The following is an 18294-nucleotide window of genomic DNA, read 5'->3' as shown; positions in this document are numbered from 1 at the left end:
ATTAGAAACAAAGTTCTCTAAAACTAGCCTTTCAAAAGCAGTATCACAAACATTCTTTAAATCCCACCAAGAATATGAGGATTACTCCTGTTTACTCTTAGAGATGACAGACAAAACGAAATGGAAGGAGTCTCAGAATTGTTGACGTATAGTTTAAAATAAGTCTGTATGTATTTGTCTTCATCTCTGAATCTGTTGGGCAAAGGGAATGGCTTTTCTATGTGTCAAAAGTAAGATCTTTCTATTTGCCTTTTCTGCTTACACTCAGTTTTTCTCTTTTTTTTCCTCTAAAATGTGAGTATTAATAGTAATGACAAAAAGGGTACTAAAAAAATGGGAGCTTATTTTAAGTGCTACAGTTCCTTCAAAGTAAGTAACTACAAAACTACTCCTGAATCTATTCTATGCACGCATTGTTTGGTTTCTGTCCTGGTGTGTCCCACACATACTTGCCAAAGTCTGATCCATAGTCAAATCTGTGATTTTCCTTTGAAAAAATCTTGAAATATTTTTTGGTGCTTTAGAAAGAATAAAAAGCACTTTTTCGTTAAAAGCATTTAAAACTATAATTAATTAACTATTCTTACGTAACTCTATTACTCTGACAATTGTAGCATCTTTTTCATTTGATGTATTTGAGTTTTGTCTTTAATCAACTGCATTAATTAAATCCATAGTGAAGGTAAGGTGAGGTTTTATTGTATGCTTTACAACCAAAATTAAAATAACAAAGTTTATCCTAAATGTCTGATATATGTTTTTATCTCATTGCTAATTCTGCCTATTTGAAAAGTTGTGTGTGGAATGAGAGGTAATATGTATATCACATTGTTATTCTGACCTGCCATCATTCTTTCAGGTACAAAGAAATTCCCAGAGGGTAGGAAACATTACTCTGTACCTTTCCTTAAAATCTTTCCTGTCATTTTTTTCTTTGCAATTTTTTGTATTTTTGTACTTGATTTTCAAAATTTATTTTTATTATTTTTCATGACACAATTTTGTAGTTATAGGAATTCTTCTTTATCCCCCTTCCTCCACCATTCCTCCCTCCACTTTTGTCTGCCACCATTCCCCCACATTACAGCAGTATAATCTTCCAGCTACAGTTACAAGTTTAATATTCTGCTACTCCCATGCACCACAGCATTACAGATACAGACAAAGGCAGAAAATCTAGCATTACATTACTGAAGTATATTTAACTATTTCACTGCACACAATTTCACTTGTATGCTGCAAGGTATCTTCACTTCCTTGCATACTAGCCTCCATTATACAATTCATCTATAGAATATATGTATAATACTCATCTATATGTACATTTATTTGTTTTGTATCTTGTATGAATATTGCCTTATATCAGAGTAAGTTCCAGTGTGGAAACATTACTCCCATTGCTTTTCTTAACTGATTGACCATTCGAGTTTCATCCTGTTTCTCTCTTTACCCCATCCCGCTTCCTCAAGTGACTCTTACGCCCCCAAACTCTTCACCCATATATTTTCTCTTATACGTATGCGTACATAAATACAAAACATGAGAACCCTGTAACTGAAGATACCAAGAATAATGACCTTTTCAAAATTCATTGAGTATTAGGTATAATAAGAATCCACTTCTACCAAAACCCAAATGGGTCATGCAAGGATGTGTTGGGGAGAAAGAAAAAGAAACAACATCAGGAGCCTTTCTGTGTGGCTGCTCTGCCTTTGACCCAGAGGGCCTGTTTCACCAAGAACCATATAATGGTTAAAGTCATTTTAGTGTTTCGATTTACAAAGAGATACTGGCAGTCCTATCTAGAGGGAAAATGTGCATATGAGTGATACTGCTGTTTAAGCTCTCTGGTTTTCAGGCTGTAATCAACTGAAGCCCAACCAATAAAACCGAGTGTGAGGAAGAAGAAATAGAATACTTCTGTCACTTAATTATTTGTCCCATGTTTAGACAATATTTCAAAAAGTGATGCATAGCAACATCTTGTTTATGTTCTTGAATACCAATGTCTTATAAAATACGTAAAATTCATTTTATCATTAACAGAAAGCATGATATATAGTTTATTGTCAGAAATGTCGTAATCATGGCACTGAATATCATTCTTGAGTTTGGAGAATTGGGTGTCTACTATTTTTTTCTTATTTAGGAACACTTTCTTTAATAATGTGTGTTTCATCAACAGTTCAAGAAAAATGGAAAGAAACCAGATTGCTCATCTACATAATTTCAAGTATAAAAGTTATGTCTACCAGTGTCTTTCAATATCAGCACAGTTTAACTGACATGAACTTTAATTTCTTAATACATTAACTGGAATCATTATCATTGCTTCAATGATAAAATAAAATGTATTATTTATCAGAGTACCTGAAAAATACATCTCCTTGCAGATTATTGTCTGCAAATCATGCTGATCTAGTTGCTAATAAAAAATCAGAATAAGTAAATGAGTTACTAACCTCAATGACATATACAAACTGCATTTCAGACTCATCCAAGTGTTTATTATTGAAATCCCTGTGCAACTTTCTGATAAGTGAGACTGAGCCATGTGGAACCACACAGGTTTGTCTGGTCCATGCTGAAAGTAAAATTAGGTCCCTTTGATTCACATTTCCTAAACAGCCTCAGTCCCCCTGACTTCATTTAATTGATGACAAGAGGCAAATGCAAGTGAAGCATATGAAGAGGGGAAGAAATGGAGTGCAGCAATGACCGCAGCCAGGCGCCCTTCTGAAATACACACTGCTTCTTGACACCAAGTCATAGTGCTCTATCACATCGCCCTGTGTCTCAGCAAAGTTTTCTTATATTTTTAAAAAATTCATCTAATGCTCAAATCCAATCAGATTTCTCTAGTAAAATCTGTGATGCCAATCCTCTGCTCACTAAATGTAGCTCGAAACTGTTTCTTCCTAGAACAGACCTTGCCCTACAACCTGGACTTTCATTCACAGTGTCAAAAAAAAAAAAAAAAAGCTTTCTTATAAATTATGCTGCTCCTGTAGTCAGCCAGGCTTTTAAACCAACACTCTGCTTTGTCTCGGTGCATGGCTTTCACGCCTCAATTTGTAGAAACTACAGCTTTTATTTCAGTTCCTGTGTACCTGGTTTATGTATCACTCCTTCTTCGAAGCCTCTTCTATCCCAAAAATGACCTTCTGAAGAAATAATTTAAGCATAATTCCAGAGAGAAAGAAAGACACAGAGATCTTTCATCTGTTAACTCATTTCTTAAATGTCCACAAAGGATAGATGTAGGTCATGCCAGAGCATGACTCTGAACTTTATCTGCATGTCTCAGCTGTATGACAGGAGCCCAAGCATGTAACCCGTCTTCCACTACGTTGGCAAATTCGTTGGCAGGAAACTGGTTCAGCAGCAGAGCAGCCAGGATTTCAACCACAGTTCACACACGATGCCAACATCACAGGTGATGCATTAACGCTCTGTGCCACACGTTGGACCCTCATTTCCTTCTCTCGATTTACCACTGTAACTCTTTTATCTGTTATACACATGTAATGATTTGAGTTTTTGTACATCTTTTCTGTAGACATGAATCCTATTTATTTGGGGTTTGTGTGTATGCAATTGCTCTTATCATGCAAAATTCATTATGTTATATATGATTCAGGAAGACTAAGAATGCCCAATGTTTTTCTTTTTAATAAATATGATACTGTTTTAAGATTTATCTCCAATTTAACTGCATTACAAAGAATTTTTTCAAAGAATACTTTAATATGGATTGTTTTATAGCCTTCCAAGAAGCATTAAATGTAACAGTGAATAATATAACTGCTAAATTCATTTGAATATTAGAAATGAATCAAAAGGAATTGTTTATTTTCTTATATGTTACCATTCAAAAACTTTTTCCTTGAAGATTATTTTTTTTATGAAACTGGACATTGGAAATTTAAAAGCTATTTAACTGGCCCATATTTATATATAACTTCACTATAGTGATTTTTTTTTTGCCTATCTCCATTATCTTGAGAAAAAGATGAGGTTATTTTCAGTTAAGCGATATTTCACTGAACAAAATACAAGTCCAGCCTAGGGAATCTCTCCACATTATATTCATATATATTATACACGAGATTGGGAGATACATAACTATATATATTTATTTCCAAGTTCTTGATGGAGAAGCTAAGAGATTAATCATTCAACGTTATGCAGTAGATAAAGACATAAAAACTCAGTAAAAGTTTTGCAGTTTTCTGCCTGGTAACATTAACCAAAACTATTAAAAATGTTAAAGCTAAATAGTGTACTGCTACATATTTATTTTTTGAAACATAGTTACATAATACAAAGTACTTATTTTCTTGGCTCTAACCAATGCTTCAATCCTGGTGAGTCCCTCTCTGTATTTCTGCATATCATTTGTGCTGGTATATCTCACAAGGGATCCGATTCTCATCATTTGTCATTTCCAATAACTGATCTGAACACAATTTTCTTCCAAAATGTAATATAAACTTCTCCCAATATGCTGTGAAATGAGTCAAACTTAGAGTAAAAAATGAAAACTTTTATTTTAATAAAAACTCAATTATATGCTTCTGTGTTAACTCACTTTTAGAATGTGAACTTGGACAGCAGGGCAGAGATCCTGATTTTTTTTTATTAATTTCAGTTCTTTCCCAGTATAGATATATTCACTTTTGGGGATTGAGAAACTCCATAAATATTTGAGTAACTAAATGATGGAATCAAATTCAGTATGGGTAGATATTTTTTACCTGATTTAGATGCATATATTCAATTTGTGAGCCATTCCAGCTAATAGTAATAAATGAACTTAATGTTTCTTCTGCATATTTAAACATGTATGTCTAACTTTTGAGTACATGTAATATAGAGAATCATAGAAGGATGCTTCAAAAAGTTCTTAAATAATTTAAAATTAAAATATAGAGTTTTTCAGTGCCAAAAACTGAAAATCATGCAGTTTTTTCAAAATTTACATTTCCATAAACTTTTTGAAGTCACATAAAATATTACAGTCACATAAGATATTAATTTATAAAGAAACACTAGGTAAATATGTAGATATTAATAAAGCATAACTTCAGCATTTTTTATAATACAATTTGTAACTTATGTGCTTTATTTTCCTATTTGCAGCAACTTTCCTTAATCCTCCAACATCTGCATGCTCTGGTTTAGAAATGACAAATATATGGCCAAATGCTAAACCTGAAATGTGACTTTCAAACATTCTTTTTAAAAGTTTTTAAACTTAGGGCCCAGTGGCGTGGCCTAGCAGCTAAAGTCCTCGCCTTGAACGCCCCGGGATCCCATATGGGCGCAGGTTCTAATCCCGGCAGCTCCACTTCCCATCCAGCTCCCTGCTTGTGGCCTGGGAAAGCAGTCGAGGATGGCTCAAAGATTTGGGACCCTGCACCCATGTGGGAGACCTAGAAGAGGTTCCTGGTTCCTGGCTTCGGATCGGCGCGCACCGGCCTGTTGTGGCTCACTTGGGGAGTGAGTCATTGGATGGAAGATCTGCCTCTCTGTCTCTCCTCCTCTCTGTATATCTGACTTTTTAATAAAATAAATAAATCTTTAAAAAAGTTTTTAAACTTAAAACCTTTAAAGTAAAGTGTATTCTTCACAGTATCACAAGTTACACTTTTTTTTTTTTTTTTTTTTTTGGTGTTTGATGATGTGGAATCAAACTAAATTTAACTTCTTCTGAGCTTTTGAGAGTTAAACTTTTGCCCCTTATGTTTCAAAGTTGCTGGTCTCTAAGTCTAAGGGAAGCTCAAAACACTTGCCTTAAGTCTCTGCCCTTCATTTACTGAAGACTAAGTCAGGTTGCATGGCAGGCACTAGCATTTTAAAAGGAATATGAGCTTCTTAACCTATTGGAAAGATGCAGTGATAAGGAGGAGAGCGATCTGGTGCTGCAGTGTTTGGATTGTGTGGAAGATGTTAGACCAGGGTCATGCTGCCTTTCTCTCACCACGTAAGACCATATTTACCTCCTAGAACTTATACAAGGACTAAGTGAATAAAAAACAAGCATCTACGAGGAAAGGATATTTTTTTGTTCATTCTAACACTCTTATGATGCACTTTATCAAAACAGATAAAGATCTATTATCAGTTTTTGAAACCAGAAACAGTTTTATGTTTCCAAACAAATGGTTTGGAGAAAAAGCTCTCAGAGGTGTTTATAATTTGCTAAAGAACTGCCTTATTTGACATATCATTTGATTTTGTATTGTGACTCTTTAAAAGAACAATAAAATGCTTATAATTATGACTACATTTACTGAAAAAAAGAAGGTAGTATAGACCTGATAATGCAAAATTCTTCAGGAAGCAAATTATTAGAATGTATAGAACATGATAAGAACATATTAATTATGGTATCCTTTGTCATACTGAAAAGAGTATTGGAAACTCACAAAAGACCTTATGTTCATTAACATTTTTAATATTTTTGACATTTTAATAATGATTGTATAAAATTAAAATTAAAATTAAAATTTTATATTTTTAAATGCTTTTCCAAATAGTTATATTACTTTCAAAATCAGGGAAAGTATCACATTGAATACCGTATTAGAATTATTGTGAAAGGTGGATTCTTTACTATTAGGTCTTCTTAGAAATAAACATTGCACTATCTAAAACTACTTAAATCCTCATGAGGAAGAAGTTAAATGAAATGATGCTTTTGAATTGTTATGTATCCACAGATGATAATGAGTGTGGAAATTTAACCCAGTCCTGTGGTGAAAATGCTAATTGCACTAACACAGTGGGCAGCTACTATTGTATGTGTGCACCTGGTTTCAGATCCAGCAGTAACCAAGACAAGTTCATCACTAATGATGGAACCATTTGTATAGGTAAGTTCAAAAGTAACTAAAAAATGGAATCTGTATCTGACTCAAACCTAAATCTTTCAGATACTGAATGTGTCATGGTAGTTACATAGTTTCACATTGTTTCAAAATCCATCCTTGATAATGCCAATGTTTCATTATAAATGACTGTAAAATATTTATTCATGAAAATAAGAAAGAAATTTTGCTGGAAAGTAAAATAATTTACAGAAAAAAAAAGATCAGCATGATGGCACATAACTAAATATTTATACTGTGAAATAATGTATTTTTCAAGAAAATTATTTTCATCACAAGATAATCAATATTTTCATATGCATATGCACTGTGATAGACTCTACATTTTTATTCAGGCAGTCAGTCACTACTTATATGAAAGAGATGTTCCAATATTCTTCCTACTGTCTGAATGAAAACTATTCATACAAGATCAGCATTTTCTCTTTCTTTCTTTTCTTTCTTTCTTTCTTTCTTTCTTTCTTTCTTTCTTTCTTTCTTTCTTTCTTTCTTTTGTGTGGACAACATGACCCTTCCTTGTTTTTTTAAGATTTATTTATGTCTATTGAAAAATCAGATATACAGAGAGGAAGAGAGACATTGAATCACTCTTCCAACGGCCACAATGGCTGCAGCTGAGTCAATCTGAAGCCAAGAGCCCAGAGCCTCTTCCAGCTCTCCCACATGGGTGCAGGGTCCCAAGACTTTGGGCCGTCCTCGACTGTTTTCCCAGGCCATAAATGGGGAACTAGATGGGATGCAGGGCCTCTGGCATCACAACTGGCACCCACATGGGATCTCAGTGCATGCAAGATGAGGGCCCCAACCTCTAGGCTACTGTACTGGGCCCCAACATTGTATTTCTATTAACACTGCAGTCTAGTTTAGAAACTCATCTCAGATTGGCAAAAAAAAAAGTGCCCTGTAGAAATGATCATTTCAATTCAGTCCCTAGGAGATTAGTAACTTATTCTGAGTCTGGACAGAGCTACACAATATTTTTTTAATATTGTTCTGTTGAAATTCATCATACACGTGCTTTATACAATCGTACAAAATTTGGATTATATTCCAGGGGAAAAAAGATTGTTTAGAAACTTCGACAAAAATTTTTCAAAATCAAAATCTCTATAAAGATGTTAACTTTCAAAATAAACTTAAATTATAAATCAGGATTTTTTAAAATATTGGACATATTAGAAACTAGTGTGGTTATCATTGATAATCTATAAAACTTGCTTTATGGCTTTTGATTTAAGGGGATGTATAATAACTGTGTAGTAGTTATTTCTATGAAAAAATGAATCACCCAATAGAATTATCACATATAGATGTGAAGATGCAATGCAGTATGCATCTCTATTTCCAAATCAAAGATGGACTCCCACTGAGACTGTTGAATGTATCTTGACAATAGGATGCTGAATTTTCTGCCTTTGTCCATGCCTACAATGTCCGGATACACTTAAGTAGGAGAATGATGGACTTAGGACTGCGAAGGATAATATTATTGTAATGCCATTGGGGATACAAAGGGGGAGGGGGAAAGAAAGGGGACTGGGATTTTAAGAAGGGGTATGGAGATCCCAGAGCCTGTGGAACTGTATCATGTGATAATAAAATGTATTAGCTAATTAAATTTATAAAACTAATAGACAAATTGAGGTTCTGAGAATTACACCAAATATAGGAACAGAACTCAGGGCTATATATGCAGCACAGCAAGGAGTATTGTACTGCTTTCCATCTTGCATGATGTTTAAAAGAGGTATTCATGTCAATGTAGATTGCTCAAAAGTTCTTAATTAATTTCCTAATGGGAATCTCATCAGTAAATCAAGGAAGTGTCTGCTACTGTTGAACTGGGAGATGTGTTCAAAGAAAACCCATCAGTGAAATATCTGTGCCTATGCTTCCCACCCCTTATTTTGTGATATAAACAGGCAAGATGTTATCATTTTTACTTAATAGTTGATGAAAATTCAGGGCTACTCCAGACTAGGGTTGTAGTTTTTTTTGAAAGCCATCATTATTTCTACAGGAATTTAAATGGATGGGCCATTTAAATTTCATATTGAATCATGCAAATACAAAGGATCCAGGTTCACAAGGGTATGAAACATTTTATTTTTAGAATTTTTTATTTACGTGAAAGTGTATGTCTTGAGTGATGAAAAGAGAGAGCTCATATTAAATTTCCATTCTTGTTGAATAATATTTTTATCTAGTGTTTGCAAAAAAATTACTATAATATAGAAACATTGCAATGTATTCAGGAAATAGCACTCTGTAACATTCTTCCTAGAAGACCTGCAGTCACTATTTGCTCTTCCGAGTCATACTTGTTACAAGTCTTCTCATATTGTCATATAAACTGTGCATTTATCTATTTTTCAATTTCTAATTGCTTAGCTTTAAAAGATTTAGTAGAATTGTTCAAATCAAGAACTCTAAATTGCAATGTGTTAATCATTGCAATTTAAGACAATTTTAACTGTGTTCTCCATTATCTAATGTACCTTGCATCTAGAGGATACACACCTTTTCATCTAATCATATTTACTTTTAATGTTCCTTGATTCACTAAGGACTACATGTCTCTGTTCACATTCCTTACTAACAGCGAATTTCTGTAACAGAAAAAGCTGAATCACAGTCTAAAGAAAATGTACATGCACAGAGATGATTAAGTTGCCAACATTTTACACATGTGAAGTGTATTTATAATTTTAACATTCTCCCAATACTCATTTCTATTGAAATACATGGAAAAGTCCTAAGTTTTGTTAAGTCACATTTTAGCAATTTTTAGCAGACAATAAACACAGCAACTACATTAAAAAAATTCACAGTACTGAGTTCTGTTTTCTATGTTTTCTTGCTATTGTTTTGATGGAGTGTTCAGTGAGAAATTACTTCTGGGGAAAGTTATTATTTCTCACAAGGTTTTGTTCTTGAGAATTATGTTTTATTAAGTAGCAGTGCAAATATTTATTTTTTCTGCAGTCCTCCAGTATTTTTTTGTTATAAACTGTTATAATCCACAGGAAATTTGACTAGAGAACTACAGATCTACTTTCTCTTTTAAAACTTTTATTTATTGCTATAATGTAATAGCACAGTTCTTCAAAAGCTGTCATAAGTTCATCATTCTGCTATTTAAGTATATCCTGATGCTGTAGGTATGGAGAATGTCAAGACTATATTATTGTAATAATAATAATATTATATTATAACACTATAATAATAGTAATAATAATACAATAACATAGTCTTGTATTAGTATAACATTATTATATTATTGTAATAATATGGTATATTATTATAATAACATTATTATATTATTTAGTAATATAGGGAAATCAGTTGTACAGCAGATCTGAGGGATGGTAATCCCAGTGCCTATGGAACTGTATCAAAAATAAGTAAATAAATAAATAAATAAATATTCCAAAGCAAGGAAAATCACTAGAACATTTTTTAATACAAAGGGCATGTAATGCATTGCAGAAATACATAATAAATATTTAATGAAATGGGAAAAATCTTATTATTGGAGAAAGAAAAGCAAACACTCATCTATTGGTTTATTTGTCAAATGCCCAGTTGCCCAGCTCTGAATAAGGTAGAAGCTGGGAATTCAATGCAGATCTCTATGTCTCACTTTTTGATGAATTGTTTTGATTTGAAATTTTAGTTGAATCTCCAATTGAACATACCAAATTCTGGCTATTGCAGAATGTCCACAAATAGAAAATGGCCTCCAGTAGATGCCAATGGATGAGTCAAATGAATTTCTGTAGCTTTAGACCATATGCAGATACTCTTTTCCAAACCTAACTAAGGTCATTTTTCTACAAATGATTTTGGGTGCAACTTATTATTACACACATTTCCCTCTCCTTGGGAACACAGCAAAATAGACCATACACTCTCATAGGATGCCTATTTCACAAGAAGGGTAGTTCCGCACCAGCATTTCACAAATCAGGTAATGGATTTCAGATTTTAATGAAAACCCACGGAAATAAAAAGGCTTTCATTGTTGTTTTATTTTCCAGATGACATTTGGAAAACCAAAAATTCTATTGGGTGATTCATTTTTTTTCATAAAATTTGGAATCTGGCTATAAAAATTTGAATGACCTGAATATCAAAAGTTAGTATGCCAGGATACTACCTCCTTACTATTTTTACAGATTACCATGTTTCACTTGGAGAAATCAGAAGCTGAAATACCCTACTTGGTCCAAGTCTGACATGCTGGAATACCAACCAGCCAAGTGAGTGAAGTAGGAGGGCTTGGAGTAGAGTAGAAACACCCAAGAAATTTCAAATGGTATGGAAGAGACACAGGAAAAAACTGAAGCAGAGCCTTTCATGAGTAACGAAATGATTTATGCACAGGGGCAACGTGTAGGGTGTTGGATGGAAAGTGAATTTGTAGAGCTGAAATTTATTTGTTAAGAGACTGAAATGGACTGAAGTCCCCAAGATTGTAGTGCACCTGAAGTTGAAAGAAATCAATGCCTTGGTTACCATCATCCAGAGAAGGAACTAAAACAACAAAACATGGATGTTCAAAGAACATTTCATAGGTTTTGCCTGTGAAACAAATTGTTATATCTAGATAGCTCATGAGTTTATTAATACCTTCATTGGAATATTTTTTCTGTTGCTTCAACAGCTGTGCTCCAAAAATGCCTTGTCTTTTCTTTAGTCTCATAGTTTTTCTTACTTCATTGATTTTATGAAAAATATTAGCTTTAGTCTGCATAAACCCCTGTATTGTTTTGGTTGGTCTGATCTAATCAAGCGTGCTTTCTTTGTTGGCACTGCATATTACAACAGTCAGCCGGCAACTCTTTATCCCTAAATTTATTTTTTGTCCATTTGTTTGTGTAGAGTACCAGATTCTGAATTCAACACAGAAATGAGGAGGAGAAGGATGAATGAGCTATCACAGTGTTTCTTTTGTTTAGAAGCAATACTCATGTTTCTGTGTTTTTTGTGAATACATTGTCAGAAAAACAATAGGTTTTCTAACTTTGTTTCAGAACTGGGCTGTGTTTTTAAATAAGGTGTGATCAGCTTTAATGCTTTTATTGTATAGTTCAGTGAGCAATTAGGAATAAGTACATTTAAGATAACCAGTTAGGTAACTTATAAATGAGATTATTACTCCATCTTTTTTATACTGACAAATGGTATCTATAAGTTTTGCTAAAAATATAATTAATCTTTAAGATTATAATATCAATTAATTCATTAATGTAGCTTAAAATATCTCTAAGATATGAGAACTCATCTAGTAACACAAAGGCCTTTGCAGTAATGTAAAGCAATGGTTTGAACACAATTTCATAGAACTGTTCCTTACAATAGCTGAATATTTATATTGTATTTATAACATCAAAGCTTATTTCACTATAGTATGTAAAAATTTAAATCAAGAATATAAATTATGTGAGAATAAAGCCTAGTAGCTTCAATATGCACTACTAAGGATTTAAGGCATAGTTCTAAATAATTTATCATTTTGTCCATAATGACTGCTTATTAAAAATCACAGTAATAAATACCATGAATAAAACTGATAAATCATGCTAAAATGTTAAGGGTGCTGAATCAAACAATCTATTACACGTTAAATTTTAAGTTGGCTTACAAGGAAAAAAACTTTGAAAAGAAAGTCATTTTTACTCTCCATTACTTAAAACCGAATCGTTAAAATCCACTTAGTTTACTAGTAGCAAAGCAAATAATTTGGAAAATTGAGTTTTTATTAGATTAGAGCTAACGATTACATTGTCAGTGATGGAAATGAAATGACTTTGTTGATGAATCATGCTATTCAGAAAGTAATTTAGGATGAATAAATAGCATTAGTAAAATTTTATCAAATAGTTTGGTCAAATCAGAGTTATGAAACACACACAGCTAAGGTTTCTCTGTATTTTGCCAAATGATAGTTTTCTTTATTTTGTTGTGCAAATTTGAAATACAATCACTAACTATGTTAGATTACAAAGATCTTTCAAAATGTACTTGGAAAATGTGTATAGTGCTCTAGAATGTTTTTTCAGTTGGTTAAAACAAAAATCAGCTAGTCTCCTAATTTTTCCTGTGAACTTGTTGATACATTCTCCTACTACCGACAATGTAACAACTCTACGAGCATGAAATTAAAACATTATTTTTAATATATTTCCAGATATAGATGAGTGCAGTGAAGCAAGTGTGTGTGGTGATCACGCAGTATGTGAAAATGTGGATGGTGGGTACCACTGCTCCTGCAAGGAAGGTTATCAGTCATCCACAGGAACACCCCGGTTTACACCTGCTGATGGAACTTACTGCCAAGGTATCTTATTCTTAGGTTTATATATTTTCAAAGAACTGTATAAATTGTGCACTGCAGTTATGAAGTACTAAATAGCTACTTTTAGAAAAACTGTGCCTGTGTTATTTCATGATCTCTAAAATCACCCAAAAAAACCACACATATCATTTAATGTAATGAGCAATGTAGACAACATGTTTTACGAGTTTAGTGTACCATATTACTAAAATTTCCTTTCATTTACTGTAAAATATTAGGTTTTCTAAAAATAAAAAATGAGCTACACTGTTGAAGTATGCACTTACAATATTTAAATGGTGAGTAAAAAATGAGATAACTAGAAGCAACTTTAAAATATGTTTAAAAATATTATATAATCTATTTTATTTTTCTGCAGAATATGTGGATATAAACTGCCATTTAGATAATGCATGTGTTGCTGAATATATTACCAAAGCTTTAGCAAAAGTAAGTAGACTAGCTGAGGTAATAATTTGCTTTGTTTTGACATTTTGATCTCTGCTAAAATATTTCTTTTAAAGTCATACTTCAAGAGAAGTAACTAATATTTGCAATTGAAATAGAGTTGAAACTTTTCATATAGAAGTCTAAGGATTATGTTTGCATCATATTTTCCAAAATATTGAAATAGGCTCTTACATATTTAATTTCTGTTGCTTGCTCTTTCATTATTGCTTGCAGTGGAAAATATTTTCCAATATATGAAGAAAAAATGAAAAATATAGTAGATATATACTTTCATTCTAGAACCATTTTAAGGAGACATAGTTGAACTCAACTACATTTTGTATTTCAAAGTGAACATTTGTAAAAGCTAATAAGCTAATCGTTCAAAAAATCAATTTTTGTGTTATTGTAAGAGTGAATCTCAACATAAGTAATCAACTATTAGCTAAAAGAAATTTCCATTTAATCACATTGTAAAGAACTTTTTTCCAGTTGATTAAAATCTAATTCCAGTTAAGCCACAATTTTCTGCTTAGTATAGTAATATAAATATCATGGAGTTTAAATATTGAGAAAAGTTCATTGGCAAGAATATTATTCTATAATTAAGGGAAGGGAATTACTTTGAAAGCTTTTCTAAAAATTACTGATCTTTTTTTTTTTTTTTTTTTTTTTTTTTGCGCTGTTTTTCCTGAGGTAACCTCTGTGCTTTTTAAGTTATTTGCTAATCCATTGTATAAACTCTGGCTTCTGTGCTGCATGTTGTGGTTCAGGTTTAGTTTGGCAATTTACTTCTGTGTAGATCAAAAGCAACCTCAGAATAAATTTAGTATATAACGTTTATTCTTAACTCCCAGGAGAATTCTAAGTGTCTTTTGTTTGGATTGTTTTTTCTCAGGTTAGACCTACAGGCAAACCTTTGGCTTTGCTACAAAAACTCCACAGAAATTCTGTGAGGAATCTTTCACCAATGGATATAATTGCATATACAGAAATATTAGCTGAAGCATCAATAATGCTAACTAACTTGAATAAAACTATGTCAGCCAAGGACACTCCTTCTAATTCAACTCTAACTGTAAGTATGTGAAGCTTTCTCATGCCATTAAGATTTAAATTTTTCTTTACATCAGTAACTACAGTGAAATTTCAGTACTCATGGAGACTCAATTTTTTTTCAATAGGAATTTATAAAAACAGTGAATAATTTTGTTCAAAGGGATACATTCACAGTTTGGGATAAATTATCTATGAATCAAAGGAGAACTCATCTTACGAAACTGATGAATGCTGTTGAACAAGTTACCTTAAGATTGTCTCAGAACTTCGAAAAGACCACTCAATTTGATACAAACTCAAGTGACATAGGTAAGGAACAAAGGTACATTTCAAAGCAACTGTTTTCCAAGCAAGTCATTCCTAAAACAAACATGTTTAAATGCTGTTAGTTAATTTTTTTAGTTTTATCAGCATAGAAATTAGTCGTGGTATACACAAGAGTAATATTAATGAAGTACTTGTAAAAAAAAAGATATTTGTTTTATCTCTTGCTCGTCCTGCATAGCATTTCTCATTTCTCAGAGTGATTACTTGCTTGCCATTTTGAGCCACTTATCTTAGTACTTGTTAGAATCCTTACATTTGACCAATGACAATCACAACAGATCCTCTGGATATAGTATAATCAAATGTATATTTAGGAAAACTTTGTCTTTTGATGATTTTAAATAAACAATCTAATGAATTATAATATTTCCTATCTCATGCACGTTCATTCTTTACTCAAAATCTTGTGTCAAGCTGAGGATGCATATTAAGTTATCATGAAAAAGCAAAGTAAATTGTCTGAAATATTCATCACTGATATCTTTTTTAATATTTGCTTAATGGTTGAGTAATTCATTCTTTTGAAGGACAGAGTGGAGGAGGGTAGATTTTCCAACCTCTAACTCACTCCTCAAATTGCTGCAACAACCCTGGGTAGGATAGGCAGACCAACATCAGTAGCCATTCAACTTTTCCTCATGGGTGATAGATGCCCTGCTACTTGTCATCTTTCACTGGCTTTCCACATATATTGCCAGAAAGCTGGATCAGAATCTGAGTAACCAAACTCAAATGGATATGCAGATAAGAGATGTAAACATTTAAACTGCAAACCTTATCATTGTGCATACATCTTTAGGTCTTTAGTACACTATTTGGGTAACACGTGCTAATCAACAGTAAATAAAAATGTTTTTATCAGGAGACATCACATACTCAGAATTAAAGTTGTCAGCAGTATGATTAATATAAATATATTTTTCTATGATCTTGCTATACATAAAAGTTTAAAAAAACTTGAAATAAGAAATTGTCATTCATAAGTTGAATCTATTTTTATATTATATGTACTCTCTATATAAATATGTATATGTTTGTTAAAACTCAAGACATTATACTTATTTGCCTTAGCAGTTATGTTTTTCATCTCTGTTCAGTACACATATAACTTTTATTTTTACAAGCATTAAATTAATTTAAACCTTGAATAGCATGCTGAAATAAAAAATTAGTGTATGAATCATATTTTAAGGTATGAATGATATTGCTCAGGCATTTTATGTTTATTTTATTTGCTCAACATAAGAAGATGAAATGCAATTATGAAGGGTGGAATTGTCTCCAAATGAACGCATATGTTGATTATGCATGTTAAGCTAATTCTAGTGAATTTGTGATTCTAATTTTTTTCAGCACTTAAAGCCTTCTTTCTTGATTCTTATCACATGAAACATACTCATCCCTATATGAATGTGAGTGGAGATTATATAAAGATAATTCCAAAGAGAAAAGCTGCATTTGACTCAAATGGTAAGACTTCAACTGTTTTTAACTCTCTGTATGCTCTCTTAGTGTGATGCATTTACAAAAATCTCTAACACTATCATAAATTGTGTTGTTGTAGCTTCCATAGAGGTAAAAATATATGTTATTATGGGCAACCATGAATTGCAATGCTTCTCAAAGAATGTGAGGAAGAGCACAATCATAAGCAAAAATGAATACAGCACACACAAGTATATAGTTATTTTGACACTATTTTATGAAAACTTGTGATTCCTTTATTGCTCAAAAAACGATGTACATATACCTTTTATTTTATTTTTACTTATTTGGGAATTATTTCTTAATCCATTAGTATTATGCTCTCCATTTTTCTTATTTTTTTTATCAAAAATTAAGAAACAGTCACAGAGCAAAGAAAAATTAATTAAATCATACTTCGATTGAATTGTTGGCTCTTATTTTAATGCACCATGTTCCAATTAGTAAACATACACAGAATACGTTGGGCCAATTTTCTTAAGATCTATTTATTTTTATTGGAAAGTCAGATATACAGAAAGGAGGAGAGACAGAGAGGAACATCTGTTCATTGATTTACTTCCCAAGCGGCCACAATGACCAGAGCTGTACCGATCTAAGCCCAAGAGCCAGGAGCCTCTTCAGGGTCTCCCATGTAGGTGCAGAGTTCCAAGACTTTGGGCCATCCTTCTTTTGCAGACCACAAACAGGGAACTGGGTGGGAAGTAGGGCTGTCGGGATTAGAACCAGAGCCCAAATGGGATCCCCACGCTTGCAAGGCGAGGACTTTAGCCACTATGCTATTGCACAGGGCCGTGGACAAAATTTTTTTTTTTTTTTAAAGATTTTATTATTGGAAAGCTGGGCATAGAGAGGAGGAGAGACAGAGAGGAAGATCTTCCATCCGATGTTTCACTCCCCAAGTGAGCCGCAACAGGCCGGTGCACGCCGATCCGATGCCGGGAACCTGGAACTTCTTCCAGGTGTCCCACACAGGTGCAGGGTCACAATGCATTGGGCCGTCCTCGACTGCTTTCCCAGGCCACAAGCAGGGAGCTGGATGGGAAGTGGAGCTGCCGGGATTAGAACCTGCGCCCATATGGGATCCTGGGGCATTCAAGGCGAGGACTTTAGCCGCTAGGCCACTCCGCCGGGCCCCTGGACCAAATCTTAAGAAGGTGTTAAATTATCAGAGTGTCGAAGACTGTTTGAATAATGTTTTAAATTTGGAAAAGATGTTTAAAAAGCTATCAGAGTGACTGGTAATACAGCAAGGTGGAGGAATCCACCATGGGGGGAGGGTTTGGGGAGGGGATGGGGGAATCCCAGTGCCTATAAAACGGTGTCACATAATTCAATGTAATTAAAAAAAAAGCTAGCAGAGTGAAAGATGATGGACTTGTCATGGAATTGAGAGCTAAGAAAAAAAAAATCTTATTGATGCTAATGTTTTGTATTTAAAGATAATATATACAAACTGATATTCCAAATGGATGTTAGTATCTGGTCTCAAAAAGACTGATAAAACCTGTTTTATTCAAGTTTATGCCTTTTCTATTCTTTTTTAAAAATACATTTGCTTATTATGGTACAGCTTTGTACACATAGGAACTCTTCCCTTACTCCCTTTGTTTTCCTCTTCCACTATTATTCCATTAATTATTACAAGTTGTATTGTTATTGTATTCTTAATAATAGTCTTGAGATTCACTTTGTGATTTTTTACAAGTATTATGACTTGGTAAATACAGGTAAAGGTAC

General features: G+C 33.0%; 1 protein-coding gene across 2 annotated transcripts in view; it reads left to right on the top strand.

The window, feature by feature from the left end:
- The window catches only part of ADGRL4 (adhesion G protein-coupled receptor L4), a 92299-nt gene that overhangs the window by 45371 nt on the left and 28634 nt on the right, over positions 1-18294 (top strand). Inside the window, exons 3-8 of one of the 2 annotated variants that reach the window (XM_058658479.1) lie at positions 6726-6878; positions 13087-13236; positions 13613-13683; positions 14582-14761; positions 14868-15051; positions 16423-16539. In XM_058658479.1, the coding sequence (XP_058514462.1) occupies positions 6726-6878; positions 13087-13236; positions 13613-13683; positions 14582-14761; positions 14868-15051; positions 16423-16539 (855 nt within the window). The remainder of the gene's footprint in view (positions 1-6725; positions 6879-13086; positions 13237-13612; positions 13684-14581; positions 14762-14867; positions 15052-16422; positions 16540-18294) is intronic. The other variant, XM_058658474.1, reaches the window with a different exon arrangement.

The sequence above is a fragment of the Ochotona princeps genome, chromosome 2 (genome assembly GCF_030435755.1).
Source record: "Ochotona princeps isolate mOchPri1 chromosome 2, mOchPri1.hap1, whole genome shotgun sequence".
Taxonomy (NCBI): Eukaryota; Metazoa; Chordata; class Mammalia; order Lagomorpha; family Ochotonidae; genus Ochotona; species Ochotona princeps.
Note: the sequence above shows the minus strand (reverse complement) of the source record. Positions and strands in the feature narration are given on the sequence as shown.